Below are 17,710 nucleotides of genomic sequence, written 5' to 3'. Positions count from 1 at the left end.
GTGGCTAGCATTCTAAGCCCAGTAGTAGCTGGCAATCTAAGGATCAAATTGATAGGAGCCCCAAGTAGCTACTTAATCTGCTGACATGGTAAAACCTCTAAAACAGACATGGGTATCAAAAGTTATACATTGAACACACAGCATGGGATTGCCAATACTTACCTATATTAGGGATAGTGACCTTTTTTTGAAAATTAATAGAAAAATGTACAACTTTTAAGAAAATGCTACATCACTAAATGCTTTAGTCTCTTAAAAATAACTCGGTTTGTATCCTTAATGTTTATTGCGTAATGAGATGTGACTATTAAAAAATAATATAAGCATAAAAGAATGCTGTGTTGGTTTTATAAATACAATTCAGGAGAATCTGTGTTAACTTTCGAAAATAGATGTCAAAATTCAAATGACATTAAAACAGCAAAAATTCTAACAAACATTGCACTGAATTCATTTATCACCCTTTCATTAAATTAAAACAAAAAAGTAAATATCTGTTAAATCGCATGACATTAAGATAAAAACTTTTTTTTTTGTATGTGAACACATCACAGGATAAAAAAGTAATATTATATATTTACAATATTTCTTCAAATTTGGTCACTTTTACATTAGATACGCACACTTCTAAAACTGTGGCAGAATACGTTTTTAGGTGGAGTGCTAAAATTCACATTCTTTCATACACTGTTCACAAGTGCAGTGCTCACGAACCTTATTGCGATCTGTGTTGTTAGATATGTACAATATGGCTCAACAAAAACACAAAGAACTATCCTCGTGTTTAGTTTCAATCCTCAGTGCAACACATTTCTGTCTCTTGAGCACTCGCTACATTAAGGATAATCACACTTTTTTTGTGAAATGTGAGGAGGACTTAATTTTATTTAAATACTTCTACTAAAATCTAGATAAAAAATATCTCCATATTTAAAACCAAGTATTTCACTATTGTTCTGATTCTAACAGGTATATTTTTGTGCACAACTAACTTTACAATCTGCATTCTGCACACCGTCCTTCATGTTCTGTATGTCCACGCAGCTTAGCGGACCTATGCTGGAGCTTCTCCATAAATGTGCTAAAAGCGAAACACACCCAAAACAGCTTTTTCTTCCTTCTTTAAGTGGAAGTGGAGAACTTGTGCAGTTATGTTGGTCCTAGATCTAGATATCAATAGCCCAAATATATGGTCTGTCGGTGAATTCAGTCTCCAGTTTCATCCCCTGCTTTTTCTGGGATGGCCTCCAAGCTACGTCTTGGTTTGGTTATATCTTGACTTCCAGTGCCTGATTTGCTGAGTCCACAAGAAAGGGCAGCATAATGAATCTGCTTTAGGTTGTCCAAGGTCTCAGTTTTAGCGTATTTCAGTAGATCAGCCTGTCCCTGAGGGGGGGAAAAAATTAAAATACAGTTTAGATTTGGTGCCTAAAATGATGCTTTGCTTCGAGGACAACACAACATATTTGATAATGACTACATCATAAACCGCTCCTTCCTGTGTGTGCTGGTGCCAAACTACGGGGTTTATTCACTGAAGGAAGAGTTGGCAGGAGAGTTCTGGTTTCAACGACCAGATATTACTGTTCATTATGAACACCCAACACTGGCATTTTGTTCCAGTAAGATGGGCTGAGCTGGCCGTGTATGATGCTTGGTTCAATGCGTACAGAGACTTCGAAGAGCCAGCCAAGCTCTTCCTGCAGCAGAAGCTCCTTGAGGTCGGCTCTTCATAATGTATAGTGACATCAAGGACCTGAAAAACTCTCCTGCAAACTCTTGTTTTAGTGAATAAACATGATTATCTGATTAATATACATTAAATATGTGAAACTCTAGTTGAGGCAGAGATGGTTTTAAATGATTACTCACCCTAGAATTCATCATAGATAATGCAATATGTTAGATCCTGTATTTTTGCCCAACTGGTGGCCTCAGTCAGTATGGAAATTTTTACAAAGTCCAAGGTAGAAAAAATGCAAATTAGCTCTAATTGTAAAATGGCAAGATAATATAAAAATATTATGAAAAAAAACACAAAACTACAACTCTCCAACATGTTACACAAGTAAACCTTTACATGTCTGACATTTTATAAATTCCTCTTAAGATTAATAGCATAAAAAACAGGGTAATTAAGCATTCCCTAGAAACATTCTGAATAAGACACATTTTTACATGATTAAAGAGTAATTTCTAGGAAGGGTTTGGCACTCAGCAGCATTAGGAATGAGGTTTCTAGTGCTGCATTTAATTATCAAAGTGTTGAATTGAGTAGAAATGGGACAGCACCTAACAGTACTCAGAGGAAGATCAATCATACTTTACAATCAATGCTGAACTCCCCAACTTCTACCCCCAGCAAATATTCCATTAATGTTTGGATTCCATGTTGAACAACATCTGACGGCAGTTGGGCAATCTCGGTAGGGCATGAGCGGAGCCGAGGCTGAGCCAGATCCCAAACTGGATCACCATATCTGCACGTCAGCCAAGACAGGCCGACATTCCATATATCCAACACCCCACAGCCTCTGGCTTGCACTCTTCCAATCCCAATGAACTGGGACAGGCATTGTGATGGAGTCCAGATCTGCTCCCTCCTAACCCCTACCAATAAAACACACTGAATTCCCTTTCAGAGCTACAGTTCTCAAGACACCACTGTGAATAACAATTTCGACACGTTTCAAACCAGTAAAAAGTATCATATAGATATACAAATACACACATACATACACACACACACACACACAATTAAAACGGGCAATGAACCCGCTCAGGATTGCCACCCACATCTAGTTATGCTGCTGCAGACTGCCTTTTTCCCCACTAATGACTATATTCATTCTGCGATCTGAGCAAAAGCAGTAAGGTGGAATTATGTGTCATTATTATTGTGTATTCATACAGATCTCAAATAAAATGATGCCTCTTTTAAATAGTACTGAGAAGTGACTAAAGATAGTTCTTGGATTATACAAACCCTGCATGATTCCATTTTGCATAAAAGAAACCCAAACAGCAGATTCTCGTCTTCCTTTAGGAAATGATTACACTGACATATGTGTATTATTATCCCTGAGTTTGCTTATTTAAGTAAGACTGGCAGTCGTGGCTGCAGGCGGGGGTGATTCAGTTCTAGGATATCTCTGGAATGCTATGGAGCAAGGTGTAACAATGTACAATGCCTTGGATCTCGCAATATGTTTACAGGGTTAACAATCTCACACAGTATAACAGATGTATTACATTTTCCATACAGAGCATTCCTGATGCCTTAACAGCACAAACAGGGTTCTGCCACAAACTATTACCTATAATGGAAACGAGGAAAGCATAACATACAGTTGCCATTTATATTTGAAGCATATTTTGACTATAACGTATTTATGGAGCCTGTTTCTTGGATTCTTAATTAAAAAAAACATGTAATTAGGTTTGAGGCACATTTTAAAAATCATAAGCTTTAACATGTTGAAACACACACTGTAAATAAGAAAACTAACCATTAATGTAGAATTTGTGGCATCATTTGCAGATGTTTTAAGTGCTATATGTTGAGGTTTGGACACAGAACACTTCATGCTGCTATAATGTGTATAGTATGTAAAATAAATAGGTACCCCATTTAATTCCAAAAATACTTAAGGGTGGCACCCATTACAGCACAAGCCCAGCAGGAATGCCACATTGTTAATTACTCCCCCGATAACAAACCTAGAACACGAAATCATTGTACTCTGGCTCATCCTATCCAAAGTGCATAATGATTCAGGGTTATAAAAATGTATCCAACCTCTATTTTAGATATACCCTGGGTCCAGATCCAGTGGCCTTATAGCCCGACTGGTCCTCATGTCAGCCTAGCGTAAAACAGAATACTCCGGTGGGATCGTGAAGGTGCCAGAGGCAGTTCTTCATGCAGAACACAGCAGAGGGCAGACACCGGGCTTGTTGAAACAGTCATCACACTGCTCTGTTTAACATTTTGACACTTTCTTGTTGAGACAAGTCGTGGAGACTGTGTTACACACGTGATGGTTACCACTGTTTCTGTCCTTGAACTGTTTTTAATCCAAATATCCCATGATACATAGCCAAGATTGACATGACGAGCGCAAATGCACTACCCTCATTTAGCGTTTGTATACCTTTTTCGCACACAACACAAAGACATTAGGCGCTCAAAACTAAAACACAAAGATGTTTTTGGAACCAATACATCTAAGTAAGTACTTAATATCTTCCCAAACTAGCTTACAATTGAAGCCATTTTAATTACTGTATATAAGTAGGGAGTGGATTCTAAAAGACATGACCTAACTCGCTCTTTTATTAACAGAGCATTCTCAGTGGTTATGCCTATAGGCACAAATATTTTACCTTTATGCAATAATGTTAACAATCTGCATAGCATGTGTTTAGTTATCACGCATACACAGAGCAAAGTCAGGTGCTGGTTTGTTGGCTTGCACCTTTTCTACGTTGTATTCATAAGAGACAAACACAAGAAACGTGTGTATGGATAATGACGTCGTTTCATCCAAATTAGCCGCTGGTTTCAGCTGTCATAGGGTGACAGATTCAAATGTTGTGGCTTTGTCACAGAGGTTGAGTCCTGAAGAAATAGAGCTACGTGAAGTGCTTGGGGGGGATTGTAAAATGATGAAATTAAAATTATGCACCCCCCATGGTGACGGACACCCATGCTGAAGTGCACATGGGGGCAACAAGATGCAGGGATTCGTTAACTGAAACTGTGGACTATTAAATTAGAACTAATTCCGATCTAATCCACTGCAGAGTTTCAATGAGTATACTTAAATTTAACACACGTAAGCAGCTTTTACTAAGTACTGTGCACAATAATAAAAAGAAAGATAAAAGAAAGAATTATAATAGAAAAATCGTTGTGTTTCCCAATATTTCCCACAGCCGTGTGAATCCCTATCATCTAATAGTATTATGTAAATCATGCTTTGAGATACGGGAGCCGAGTATACACTGCAGGAAACAAAACACTGGTGCCGATGGAGGCAGACACCATGCGTGACGGCTGATATCAGCACATGGATCAGTATGCCGTGAGACCGGCCTCTGCTGTATCCAGTTGGTCGGGGGTTACGTGTGCTGTAAAAGGCTGAAAGGATTGGACATTAGGAAGAAAGAGCGATTGCCGTAGGGAAAACAACCGTAAACAGTAAACAAAATTCGTAGAGGTCACTTTTGAACCAGTCCAGTTGCCGACTTTTAAATTTGAGAAAAGGGAGCGTCTGATACCTCCGCATTCTGTTTAGTTTTACTATATATAGGAGTAGCAGTATTCTGACCTCTATGACATCATGTTGAACTAGATCACTATTTTGTTTGCCTACATTTTAAACACTATTCATAATTTCTCTGCAAATAATGAAAAACAATATTAAAGAACCAAAATGTGCAGTTCATTATAAAATCTAGTGACACGGGAAAGGCATAATTAAGATGAAAAGCAGACTGAAAAAAGACTTTGTATAACTACAAAAGGAACAAAAGTTGTTTTTAAAGCCAAATATTAAATTTCAAGTTCTTATTTCTAGAAATCAAGACTGCAATGACAGTACTAATATCATTCAACACAAATTTTAGCAAATTAATTAATAGGAAATGTGTTTTTAATATATATATATAATATACATATACTATATATTTTAATTATATATTTTAATTTATGTTTAATAAAATATATTATTCCACCTGAAAACATATTAACAGTGTACCCCAGCACAATAAGCAGATTTATATCCATTGTTCCTTCAAACTAAAGCTAATTAATTAAACTTATGTTAATAAAACAGGAACTTCTAACAAAAGAAAAGTCCTGACACTATGGCAACAAAGAATTCCAACCTATCAGTACCCCGCTTTGTGTTACATAATTGCAGGCTACATATTAGTCTGGGAGAAAAATATGAATGGGACAAGAATTCTTTAGTTACAGCGTCATGTTCAGCATAATTCTACTGACCACTGCTATTTGTGCATAAAAAGGAATATAGCATAATCGGAGAGTTATTTCAGAATATTTAAAGAATAAATTACAAGCAACAGAACAAAATAAGTCAAATTCCAAAAAACAAACACGTGGCTTGTATTTTTGTGTTCCTAAAGTGACGTTCTTCTATTTCAGCCTAGGATACTGCTGGCTTTTTTTTTCATTATACGATAGGGATGAGATGGACCAGGAGGAAACGGAACACAGCAGTAATTTGATGATTAACAGTTCGAGGACATATGGTTGGCTTGTGATGAAATGAGCAGAGAACACAAATAAAAGGGAAAAAACGATAACTGCTAATGGTAAAACACTGGCTAAAATCTACCTTTAGAATTGTTATGTTCCATGTGAAGCTCTCCACGGCTTTGATCATCTTCCTTTCCTTTAAACCTTCTTTAGCCCCGATGGAGTTCAAATTCTCATGGAATTCCATAGCTGGAAGAGAGACAATATACATGTTGGTATTTTCAGGATTTCCTGATAGGATGTCTGTTTCTATAATCTTGTGTTTTGTTTTTTTTTTCATTGAGCGGCTTTGCCTAATCTTAACATTATTAAGAAAGAGATAAGATTCTAAGCATTAAGAACTTCAAAAGCAGATTGGCATGCAAAAAAAAACCCCATCCAAACAAGAGTTGAGATTGGGTTGAAACATATATATTTGCGGTTTGATAAAATGGTCTTTAAAGCTGCTGTTCCACATAGACAAAATATTAAAGTAACAGTCTAACCAACGCGTTTTACTGAAAAGCAGCCAAGCACATGCATGCCAGCCAACAATTAATGTTCATAGATCACAAGAGCAGGGCTCTTAATTTGTGTTAATCTTATTCTCAAATTTTGTATTGGCAATTGCTATTGTAATAGGGCTATGGAATCTGTTGATCCCATATAAATGTGATGTATGTATAGATAGCATACATGTAAATGGTTGTTGCTGTTCTTATTGACTAGAATAGCAGTTATTACACTATTAAAATTCTTCTGGGGAGGGATTGGGTATTCCATAGTACTAAGAATGATGTTTCAAATGTCACAGATAGCTACCCAAGTGTTAAATTCAGAGTAGATGCAACAGCACATCCAGGGCCGGCCTTACCATGGAGCAGAGTGGGGCAACTGCCCCAGGCGGCACTTTTGAAGAGGCAGCACTTTGCCGCCCCAAGCGCTTTTTTTTTTTTTTTTTTTTTTTAAAGCGGAGGAGAGAGAGGGTGCCGAGTGGTTTTCGCTTACCCCTCTCTCTTCTCTGAGAGCTCTCTAGCTCGGTCTCGGTGGCGCTCACCAGTAAACCAGCGGGCACTGTGGCAGAGCAGGGAGCCTCGCCGCAGGACTGCTGCAAGGTAAGTGCAAGAGGAAGAGAAGATAAAGTTCGCCCCAGGCAGCATTATGTCTTGGGCTGGCCCTGTGCACATTTAATTTAATTTGTCTCCATTTCATTTTTATACGTTTTTCATAATAGGCAGTTAAATGGATATTATAATTTAACATGTTAAGCCTTGCAGACTGAAGGATGGAAAACATCAACACACTATCCATGTATCCCTGTTGTGACAGTCCATGAGAGGAACCTAAGACACATCCTAAGTAGTTGTACCTCCAGTGTTCTATTTCCTTTGGACCCCCGAAAAATGGTAATGCATTTGACACTCACTGAAGGAGATATACCGTATTTGGTGATGCTGAAAGGTTCACAAATGAAGTCAACAAGTATGAAAACAGAACTTAAAAAGGAACTATCTTCATGGACCAGGACTACTTCAAGATGATACGACAATAAGCCTGTTCTGGGGTGTCACACACAGAAAACCCAATGATAAATGAAGCTGTATTTCCACTATAAGTGAAGAACTAATGGCCAAATTGTAATAAAAAGTATTTTATTTACAAGGCAATATCTGTCCTTACCTTTTTGTTTTTAAACTCTTCTTTTGTTCTGGAACTTTTAGAAAGTTCTAACATATCCATTAAACTTATATATATATATATATATATATATATATATATATATATATATATATATATATATATATAAATAAAAACATACTAAATATAGTTGCCCAAAATCCCGCTACAGTATGCCTACCGTTAGTGAATAGTTTCTGCTCATGGAGGATCATGTTGTGAGTAAATATTGCGAGGATGCCTCTGAGAAAGGCTCACAGCTGAAAACACTCTGTGTATCCACCAAATTTGTCTATATTCTTCAGAAGAAAAAGGCCCGCTGTGAAAGCTTTTTATGACAAATTACAAAAACCGGAGTACGAGCCATAATCTGATAGAACCGCAGCAAAAACACAAAGACCCCTTTCTGTTCTGTTCAGATAGGTAGTCCTACGGCAGGCCTGACCCTTTTACAATGCAAGTAATACTCCTGAACGCGGCTGCTGGCGATCAAATAAGAGCCTGCTGTGAGGTTACCTGCTGGGTTTACAAGTGCATGAGAGAGGTCATTCTAATTTATTTCACACCTGTTACTCTGGAGGCTAATAATATATATACAGCGTGTGTGTTTTATGCCAGGTGTGCTTCTGGCCAACGCTAGTCATTAACCAAGGTTACAGATAACAAGAAATCACTGTGGCAGTGAGAAGAATTGGACAATCCCTTTTCATTATCATCATTTATTATATGTGGCTTTCAGAAAGAAAAAAAAAGATAATTCTGGAAGAGAAAATAAACCATTCAGGAAAATAATTTACAGTATTAAAAAAAAAGAAATGAGGTTGTCTAGAAGTGTTGCTCTATTTATCATCGTGGAAAAGATGAGTAATGCGGACTTGGGTACGGTTGTCATTCTTTAATGTCTATTATACACAGGCACAGCATTATCTTGTCTGCCAGAATGTGCCAGTGACATCATACGGGCAAATCCCTGACATCATGATGGCTTTAACTATACTTAGTAGTATTTGTTGAATGAAGAACACAAAATAGAATCTTGAATTCCCTACATCTACTTACACATATACAACATGACTGGAATGTAATCATATATATATATACCAGGTACAAGGACATTAGTTTTACACTAGTACTTTCAATCTGGAAAATATTTTTATTTCTATTTGATGAAATTTTATTTAAGATTTTTAACATTTTTTAGTTTGTCATCTCAGATCAATGTAGTTGGCAATGAAAGTTCAGAATACTCTGTACTTGCCCAATTAGCACTTAACATAAAGCTGTAAATCTAGGTTTCATTTATCACCTGAGATTTCTTCCATCTACCATTTATGTGGCTGTAGCTCTAACAACGACAATATTCAACATCGACAATTTTTTACAATGTGGTCATATCATTTAGATCTGAAGATCTTTCTCAAGGCTAGCACCACTTCCCTCCATTTAAGATGCCAAAAAACTTAAAATAGTTATCACTGTCTTCTGATGTGGGCCAGTGGCAAATTGAATGAATGATGATATTGGATGGGAACTTCTGGGTACCTAGAACTCTGTTCTGGAATAAATACAACATACTGAGATGATAAGCTTGACCGGTTACATTTTCAAATGATATACGGTTTCCCTTACAATTTGGCCATAAAATAATGGAAATGAAGATAAAGATTCAACGAGGAACCACTGCTTTTCTATAAGTATGCTACTTCTCTTCCGGTTTCATAATGTCTTGTTGATGGCATCTCCAATTCCTGCATCATTTATGTGTAATCATTATTATGCTTCATCAATCACAGTTACTTCAATTATTCTCAAAGTGCATTTCAATAAAATATTATGGTTCCCAAAAGGCATTTTCATTTCAGCTCTTATTCCTCACCAACTTCAAGTTTAAGGGAAAACCCCAGCTTTTAGATAAACATTAAACTATAAATATAGAGGCTGTGGAAATCTTCTCAAATTGACTGAAAACATAATGTAGAGTCTGCAATTTCTATTTTCACTGACATGAAGAATTAATAAATGTAAAAAAATATGTTTCTCAATAATATAGATTAAGCTCATTAATATGTATGATATCTAATATACTTTACAAATTACTGTATTTTACTTCTTCTATTGTTGTCTCATTAGGTGGCAAAGACTCCAGATTATTGAGTTTCTATTCTGCATGAGCCATCTGGCTAATCCTCCCTATTTTATTCTTGTTGCATATTTATAATATATTGGCAAAAAGAGTATTTAGCAGCTGTAAGGGTATATCCAAATTTCAAGAAGAATGCGTTTTTTTGTGTTGTATATCTGTGATACCCTACCATCCTGTAATAAACCAATCAGATTATAATTTCTTCTGGAGTTATACTGAACACTGCATGTCCAAACTGTATATAAAGATTCTAGGCATGGATTTAAAGGGCTGGACATAAAATCAAACATTGCACTGGGTTAGATGGTGCTTGTGTGCTGTTTCCCGTTACATCAAAATCTCAACCATCAAGATTTTAAGTTTACAGAATCCCCAACACCTCTAAATGCCAGCGTGACCCCTTTTTTTTTATGGGGATTTTTTTTTAATGGTTACAGCTTCGTCGGAAGGCTTGGCTTTACGATCTAGTGATAGCTATTTAAGGAAAGAATAGATATCGTTCAATACAAGCATTTCGCCAAAACACTGGGGGATATTTGACCTGATTTATCCTTCATCCTACTCAATTAATTTGCTAGCATATATTATCAGGCTCATATAGCCTACAGGCTTGGTTTTCCTTGACATTTAGATTTGTATGCCTCTCAATATATCTATTTTGGGGTTTTCTATGACTATGACTTTACTTAGAAGTATAAAGCCCTTCATTTGTACAAGCTAATAGACCAAACGTCGGTCATTGAAATATGGGTCCCAATGAGGAACTGTTCCTTCTAAAGCAGACCCTTCCCCAACATGAAGAGGAAGGAGAGGAATTCAGAGGACACCTGTAGAAGGCACCCCAGACAAGTGGATATGTAGGTCTTTTGTGAAATGATCTATAGAACTTAATTTTACTCCATTCTGAATGCATGCAAGGGGTTTGTTCACTAAAGTGAGAGTTAGCAGGACATTTATAATTTCAACTCTGAATGAAATATGCAATATAAAAGACCATCCCGGCACCTATTATACAATGTTGCGGAATATGATGGCACTATATAATAATAATAATAATGTCTCTACAACAATGGCTGAGATGGGCTGCATATGAGTGAAAACTCCCAAGTCACTTACATCAGCTTCCATTTTATCACTATTTAGTCTCTTCGCTGGGGACAGAGGTTGATGACAAGGATGAAGTATATTTATATTAATATATTAGTATGAAGTCATTTCTGTCAATGAATAGTGCTAACAGAACATTATGTGAATTATCAGTGCATTTCATTTAGATCTATGGGATCCATACATCAATGTTTAAAGGCAAATTAGCACCTTATAATTACTTTTTTAAATGTAATTAAATGAGACATAAAAAGAACCAATACAGCATATGGCTATATCGCAACTGGATATATTGGCTTTGGATGTGCGATAACAATTTGCACCACAACATAATTATAAGGTAAACAAAAGGGCAACCCCCTTCACAAATGATATACTAAATATATATATAAATATATATATATATATATATATATATATATATTTGCATTGATTAAATGTGCTTCAAATTGGTGCATATCAAAACCATACAGTCATGCAGAACCTCTGAAGTCATCAGAACATTTTATTCAGCACAGCATGGTCATTAAAAAAGGCTTAAGCAGTAGTGATGTTTAATACATACAGTGACGCATGCTGTATTTCTTTTTTAAGGAGTTACTCAGATAAAACTAAAGACGGCTGTATTCAGAATGCGCATGCATTTAAAGCTAAACAGGTTTTATTTGTATGTCATGAATACGAATAAACTAAAGCAGAAGAAGAATAAATACAGGAAATCGAAATAGAACACAATCAACATTATATTACTGCATTTCTACATCCCACGAAGAACGGTTAAACTAATCTAATTTTTTATTTTATTTATAGATTCTTGTTATTTTTTAGTATTATTAGTAATAAGTATTATTAGGGTTGCACCACTGGATTTCATTCGGTGCATTAATATAATAATAATATATATATCTTAAAAAAGTATTTTGGTAGGCTAGAAAGTTAATTGCTATCTTTGTCCATCATGCCTTCAACAGAAAAAAAATCATACTCCAAGAGGGAGATAGGCAAGCCAACAAAAAAAAGGCAGAAAGTGAACCAGACACCACCGACAGAGAGAGGTCCCTGCTGGGAGGGCACAGCATGAATAGGGAGTTGATTAAGAGAGGTTGTGCCTATGGTCAGTTCCAGTTTTGTTCCTGCATAGGCCCAGTCATAAATACACACAAACTACTGCAATCACACTATACACACACACCTATTCCTCAACCCACAAACACATTGTATGCAGGGCTGTAATGGCAAGTTGTATAATGGCGTCTATGCTTGTCTATCTATAATGATAGGTTTTCTTTGGAAATGTTTGCTCTTGGGACACTGTTTCTGAGGATGCATTTATTTTACAGGATGCCTAAAGCAAAGAAAGCAGTCCAGAAAAACTAAAGAAAAAACAGAAGGATAGGGGGAAAAGGAAAAAATAAAATAAAAAAGGAGTAGGACGGGGAGTATGGGAAGAGTAATGGCTTGACTCAGATGAAGCCAATCCCCCAAAACTGCCATGGATCTACTAATCTCATCCACACGTCTGTTTTGCAATCAAACGCCTCAAATTGAAGACAGAGCGTCAAACAGGGAGGAGGAATGCACGTTTTCACTTACCAGTCTTTTGACATTGCGCTATCTTCTCGTAAACGCAATCAGCATTCTCGATTAAAGCCTTACTGCTCTGGATTATCTGCGGATTAAGCGTTACAGAACGTCAAAAAATGTTTAGAAACTGCATGCACGCCACGCACAGGTTTGGCTCGATTACATTATTTTCGTGTCATGAGAGAAGTCTCCAATAAAACGTGGTCCTTATCATTTATTGTTTCACAGCTCTTTTCTAATTACCAAAATATAGCTGCCCAGTATAGTTATACTAACGCTACTAAAGAATAAATCAAACTTTTGAAATCTGTTTCAAATGTCCACTGGCTCCTAAATGAAGCCTCAACATTAACAGCTTCCAAGAGAATGTCCAGCGTTATCTGTTCCATTGTCAGGGATATTATAGTATAGCCAGGGAGATTGAGAATTATCATCCATACATACAGTGTGTATATAAAATAATTATTTTTAGTTTAGAAATAAGCAATCATTTATGCAGCAGCTGGATACAAAACAACTTCTAGAGATAGTGTACAGTAATATTATGGAAGAAACTAAGCCAACAGACGTCCACTGGAGCGGCCACATTTCTCACTTACAGCCACCAGATCCCAGTTAATCAGAGAAATGTTTCAGAGAGAAGGCGGCCATTTTTTTGTTACAATACAACAGAACACACAGTGGAGAAGGCGTGCATCACGTATGGCTCAAAAATCAGAATGGACACCATTCACCTTACAGCCCAAGGTGATTTTTTTTCTATCTGGATATACAGGTACAAATATGTTACATTGTGGAAGCCCAGAAGGCAACTGCACACCACCCCCCCACCCCCCGCAAGTTCTTCATTGTTGCTGAGCATGATCAGAAAGTATTTTGATACTGAATCGTAAATCATTTGGAAAAGGAAGTGTTAGGCAAGTCACTCAAAGAGAGCCAATAGAACCAAAACTTAGCCTTTAGATTTTAAATACACTTTGTTTCATGGTTAATAATAGGTTTTAAATTACAGAACATCCACAAGGTCAAATTACTATGCCACCCTGAAGGCAACGACCGCCAAATTCTGTATGTTACAATGATTAAGGATCAATTAATTAAAGGGACTCAAGTAAAGACAACAGTTTTCCTCATACGCTTTTTCACTTATATGTTGATATTTTTTATGCATAAGTATCTGGGGCCACAATAGGGATCCTAGAAAAAAATATACATTTTCCACCAACTCTTTAAACCAGGTAAAATATACGGAATTATATTGGAATTATTTTTAAGCAAATATAATAAAAATACATAATAATAATAAAAATTTTGAACCGTTAAAACACTGTATAAATAGAAAACAATTTCCTTGTACGATTATGCTTTGATGCATATCAATGTTTCTTTGATTACACATTCTCGGTTATACACTGTAATGTGAAGAAGGGGGTACTTAGTGGTATTTAGATTTAAAGTATAACTATTTAAATATAAAGATTACGATAGACATCGGGAAAAAAAAGATTTAACTGAAAACACACATTCTGCCAAACCACTAGGAAGGGTAATCATATTTGTTATTTGAGATACCAGCACCTTCTTTATTTCCTATACACAGACATAACATATATGATATATACATACATATCATATACTAAACATTAGTGAGACATTTTAATTGGTTTTCAGATCCCAAAGACTGTACATCTTTGGGACACTTGGGAGGTACATATTTGTCTACGTTTCAGGGTCTTGCATGAATCAGACAAAATGTAACTTTTTCATAGACCAGATCCTGCCATAAATGTTATCTGCAAACCTGTCCAGAAACCATCATAAAACCAGTGGAAGACCAAGAGCACCCAAGCAGGACATACGATGCCAGATGACCAATGCGTCTTAATTCACAGAAAACGATGGGGAGGTTGTGATGCTTTATTCCAATATTATATATATAGAAGAAAAAAACAAATAGGCTAAATCGACAGCTATTTCCCTTTTCAATATATACAATTTGCAATCCTTACGTGAACAGGACAACTGTTAATTTTTTTTCCTATGTGCGGGGTTTGGGCATCATTAGGTTAAGTAGCAGAGACCTAATTGATTTATACATTTAGTGGTAAAGGTATAATTTTTTAGCAAAACAAATTACAAATAATTGTTCATTGGCTTAAACAGATTTGTAAAGTGCTGCCCATCCCCTGGCATGTAAAGGGTTTAACACCTTAAGGACAATCTGCGGTCCCTAAACCCATTGAAAACAAAGGGGTTAAAGTAAGAGCTATTAGCAGCAAGCTATTCTTGTATACTTATACAACACCCAACAGCTCTGTTTCCAATTGAACTTATTTTACAAGAGCAGGGAGGTCAATTACACTTCATTACAAATTGACTGTGCCAGTCTAGGCTAAACCTCAGCCAATCTGTAATGAGGTTATTATCGATCTCTGCCTTGTTAGTAGATTCTTTTATCAGTGCTCTCCAGACATCATGACATCAAAGCGCCTCCTTTTATCAAGGAATTTTGCCAAACGCTGCAGCTGTTGGGAATAAATAATGTTTGAAACGAACCGTGTTTCATCTAACCTCCCACCGGCCTTACTAAAAGCAAAGTTTAAAAAAAAAAAAAAAAGATATAAATACATTTTTTTCGATCAAAATTAAATTGGTTGGTAATAAAATCTTGAGGTTATCCTTCATTTTTTTTTTTCAATTACACATCAGAAGAAAATGTCGAAGATTATTCCGGATATGGCCAGATGATGCTTCCTTGACCCTTTTTGAAGCGAGAACAGCTAGTAGGTGGCTGTGCTGGATCTGAGATTGTAGGGCGTGCGGGGAGTAAGGGTTAGCGTGCGTGCTACTAAGGTAGCGAAGAGCCTTCCAGTAAAATGGTTTATGCACTAAGCAATCTAGATGGAGAGTGCACTGGAGTCAGGCGTCAGCCGGTTTAGCTATTTTAACCTTTTGCAGTGATGCCTTTTACAATCACACTGGAGGGCAAATGGCACAGAGTGTCAAGTTTCCTGAGATGTATACCATGGGGGCAGCCATCTTGAATTCTTAATGTTAAGGTTTGGATGATTATTCCACCCCATAGTTATTTCTCCCATGTTGTTACTCTTATCTTGGCTGGGTACAGCCCTAGGCCTGACCCAGGACAGTGCTTCAGCCACCTCTATCTCTGGGCTGCCATCTACCATGTCAACGTCATATCCCAGCACGATGCACGTGAGCAAGGTCGCTACGGAGGTTGTGTCAGGTAATCAAACACCCTGTTATGCGGCAGAGGGGCTGCCACAATCAGACAAAAATCTTAGTTTGTAAAATGCACACATGGTGTTGGTTTTGTATCCACAGGTTTTTGGGAGATTTCCAAAAAAATAAAAGAAAGGAACGTTTGTCAAATATTTCTTTTGTAAGGAATGTGATTGTCTAATTCCAGCAATCGCATGGGTTCCAGCTAGAGTGACCTCATTTACATGTTGTTGACCAGCACTATGTGACCACTCTATCATCACTACGTATAATATATAATCTCGCAGAACGGGTTTCTGTTCTGCATTCCATGCACGAGGCAGCACTTTACATGTGCTGGTCAGTTACATGGTAAGAGTTGCTGTAACACGAAAATGTTCATCGCTTCTCATTAAAGGGACAATATGAAAACCCTGGTGAAAGGAGAATATTTTTTCCATTGGAGTTATGCTTTCCATTTTTTTAAAGAGACACTCCAGCCATTGTATACACTTGAGTGGTCTCTTTTTCATGAGTTTCCCCATGCAAATTAATAGAGGTACTCTGCAACATTACCCCATACGCTTTTATCTCTTTCCCTTCCCCCAAACCCCCCTGTGAATCTGTAGAAACGGCTTCCATTAATTGCAATGGGCACAATTGAATGTCATTGATTGGCTCCTTAAACTAACCAATCAGAGGAGCAAAAATGGAACCACAAAGGGGGAGTTGTACTGTATCTGTGCAGCTTCTCCTAGAGTAATTTAATTTGTTCTTTCTTTAGTATATTAATATACAGTACTTATACATTAACATTCTGTGTTGATGAGGCTGCCTTGGACTCTGGAGTCTCCCTTCCACAAAACCAACGACATGGCTGAATCATGCCATGGTAAGAAGCATGAACGTACGAAACGCGTAGCAATGCAGGAATCTAGCAGCCCTCTGACACTGGACAAAGCTGAGCAGACCTTGGCACTGAATCAATAAATATGAATAAAACTCACACTGCACGGTTTACATACCACTGTTTTAATATGTAAGAGCTGGTGACTTTATGGCTGATTTGTTTTGGTTTAAATATCAGTAAGAATGTCTTGTTAATCCCTTGGAAATACTTAGAGAAATGTTGGATGTGCATGAAAAAGTCTGCTATGTAACCTGAACAAGGATAATTATTTTCTATTCTGTCATTACTATCAGTTTGCTATATTTCTAAAGATGAAATCACATGTGGGAAGAAAATGTATTTTCGCTTTTGAGAGTAGATTTCAAGAACACTTCAAGACCATTTGTAGAATGATACATACTTTCCGACAGCCAGAGAGGGGCACTTATTTTAGAGAATGTGGTTAGAGGCATCGCTAAAGGGCTTTACAAAGACTAATGATAGCTATTTGAAGAAGAAGAATAATACATTTTATGGACACAATTTAATCTATAGTCACATTTTTTGTTGTTTATATACACATTATTGTGAAAAAGTGGACAGTAGAACACTTCAATAAACTTATACCCACCACACATTTTAAGCTCCAAGAAAACAAGGGCGTAGGGGGAGGAAGAAGAAGGAGAATACAAATTTAACGATTAAATTAAAGCAGGCAAAATACAAATTTAACAATAACATGAGTTAAGAAAGGAGGAGACCGGGAGAATGAACATACCAGAATATTAATAATGTTCCTAGTTGGAACAGCTAAGAAAACCTC

General features: G+C 36.7%; 1 protein-coding gene across 1 annotated transcript in view; it reads right to left on the bottom strand.

Annotated features, from left to right (window-relative positions):
• Positions 1 to 267: 267 nt before the first annotated feature.
• The window catches only part of PLCL2 (phospholipase C like 2), an 81,190-nt gene continuing 63,747 nt past the window's right edge, over positions 268 to 17,710 (bottom strand). The window contains exons 5-7 of the mRNA XM_053468452.1: positions 12,786 to 12,861; positions 6,366 to 6,475; positions 268 to 1,386 (exon numbers count right to left, since the gene is read on the bottom strand). Coding sequence (XP_053324427.1) covers positions 1,207 to 1,386; positions 6,366 to 6,475; positions 12,786 to 12,861 — 366 coding nt within the window. The 3' untranslated portion in view covers positions 268 to 1,206. The remainder of the gene's footprint in view (positions 1,387 to 6,365; positions 6,476 to 12,785; positions 12,862 to 17,710) is intronic.

The sequence above is a fragment of the Spea bombifrons genome, chromosome 5, assembly GCF_027358695.1.
Source record: "Spea bombifrons isolate aSpeBom1 chromosome 5, aSpeBom1.2.pri, whole genome shotgun sequence".
NCBI lineage: Eukaryota > Metazoa > Chordata > Amphibia > Anura > Pelobatidae > Spea > Spea bombifrons.
The sequence above is the reverse complement of the archived record's forward strand: the minus strand, read 5'-3'. Positions and strand labels throughout refer to the sequence as shown.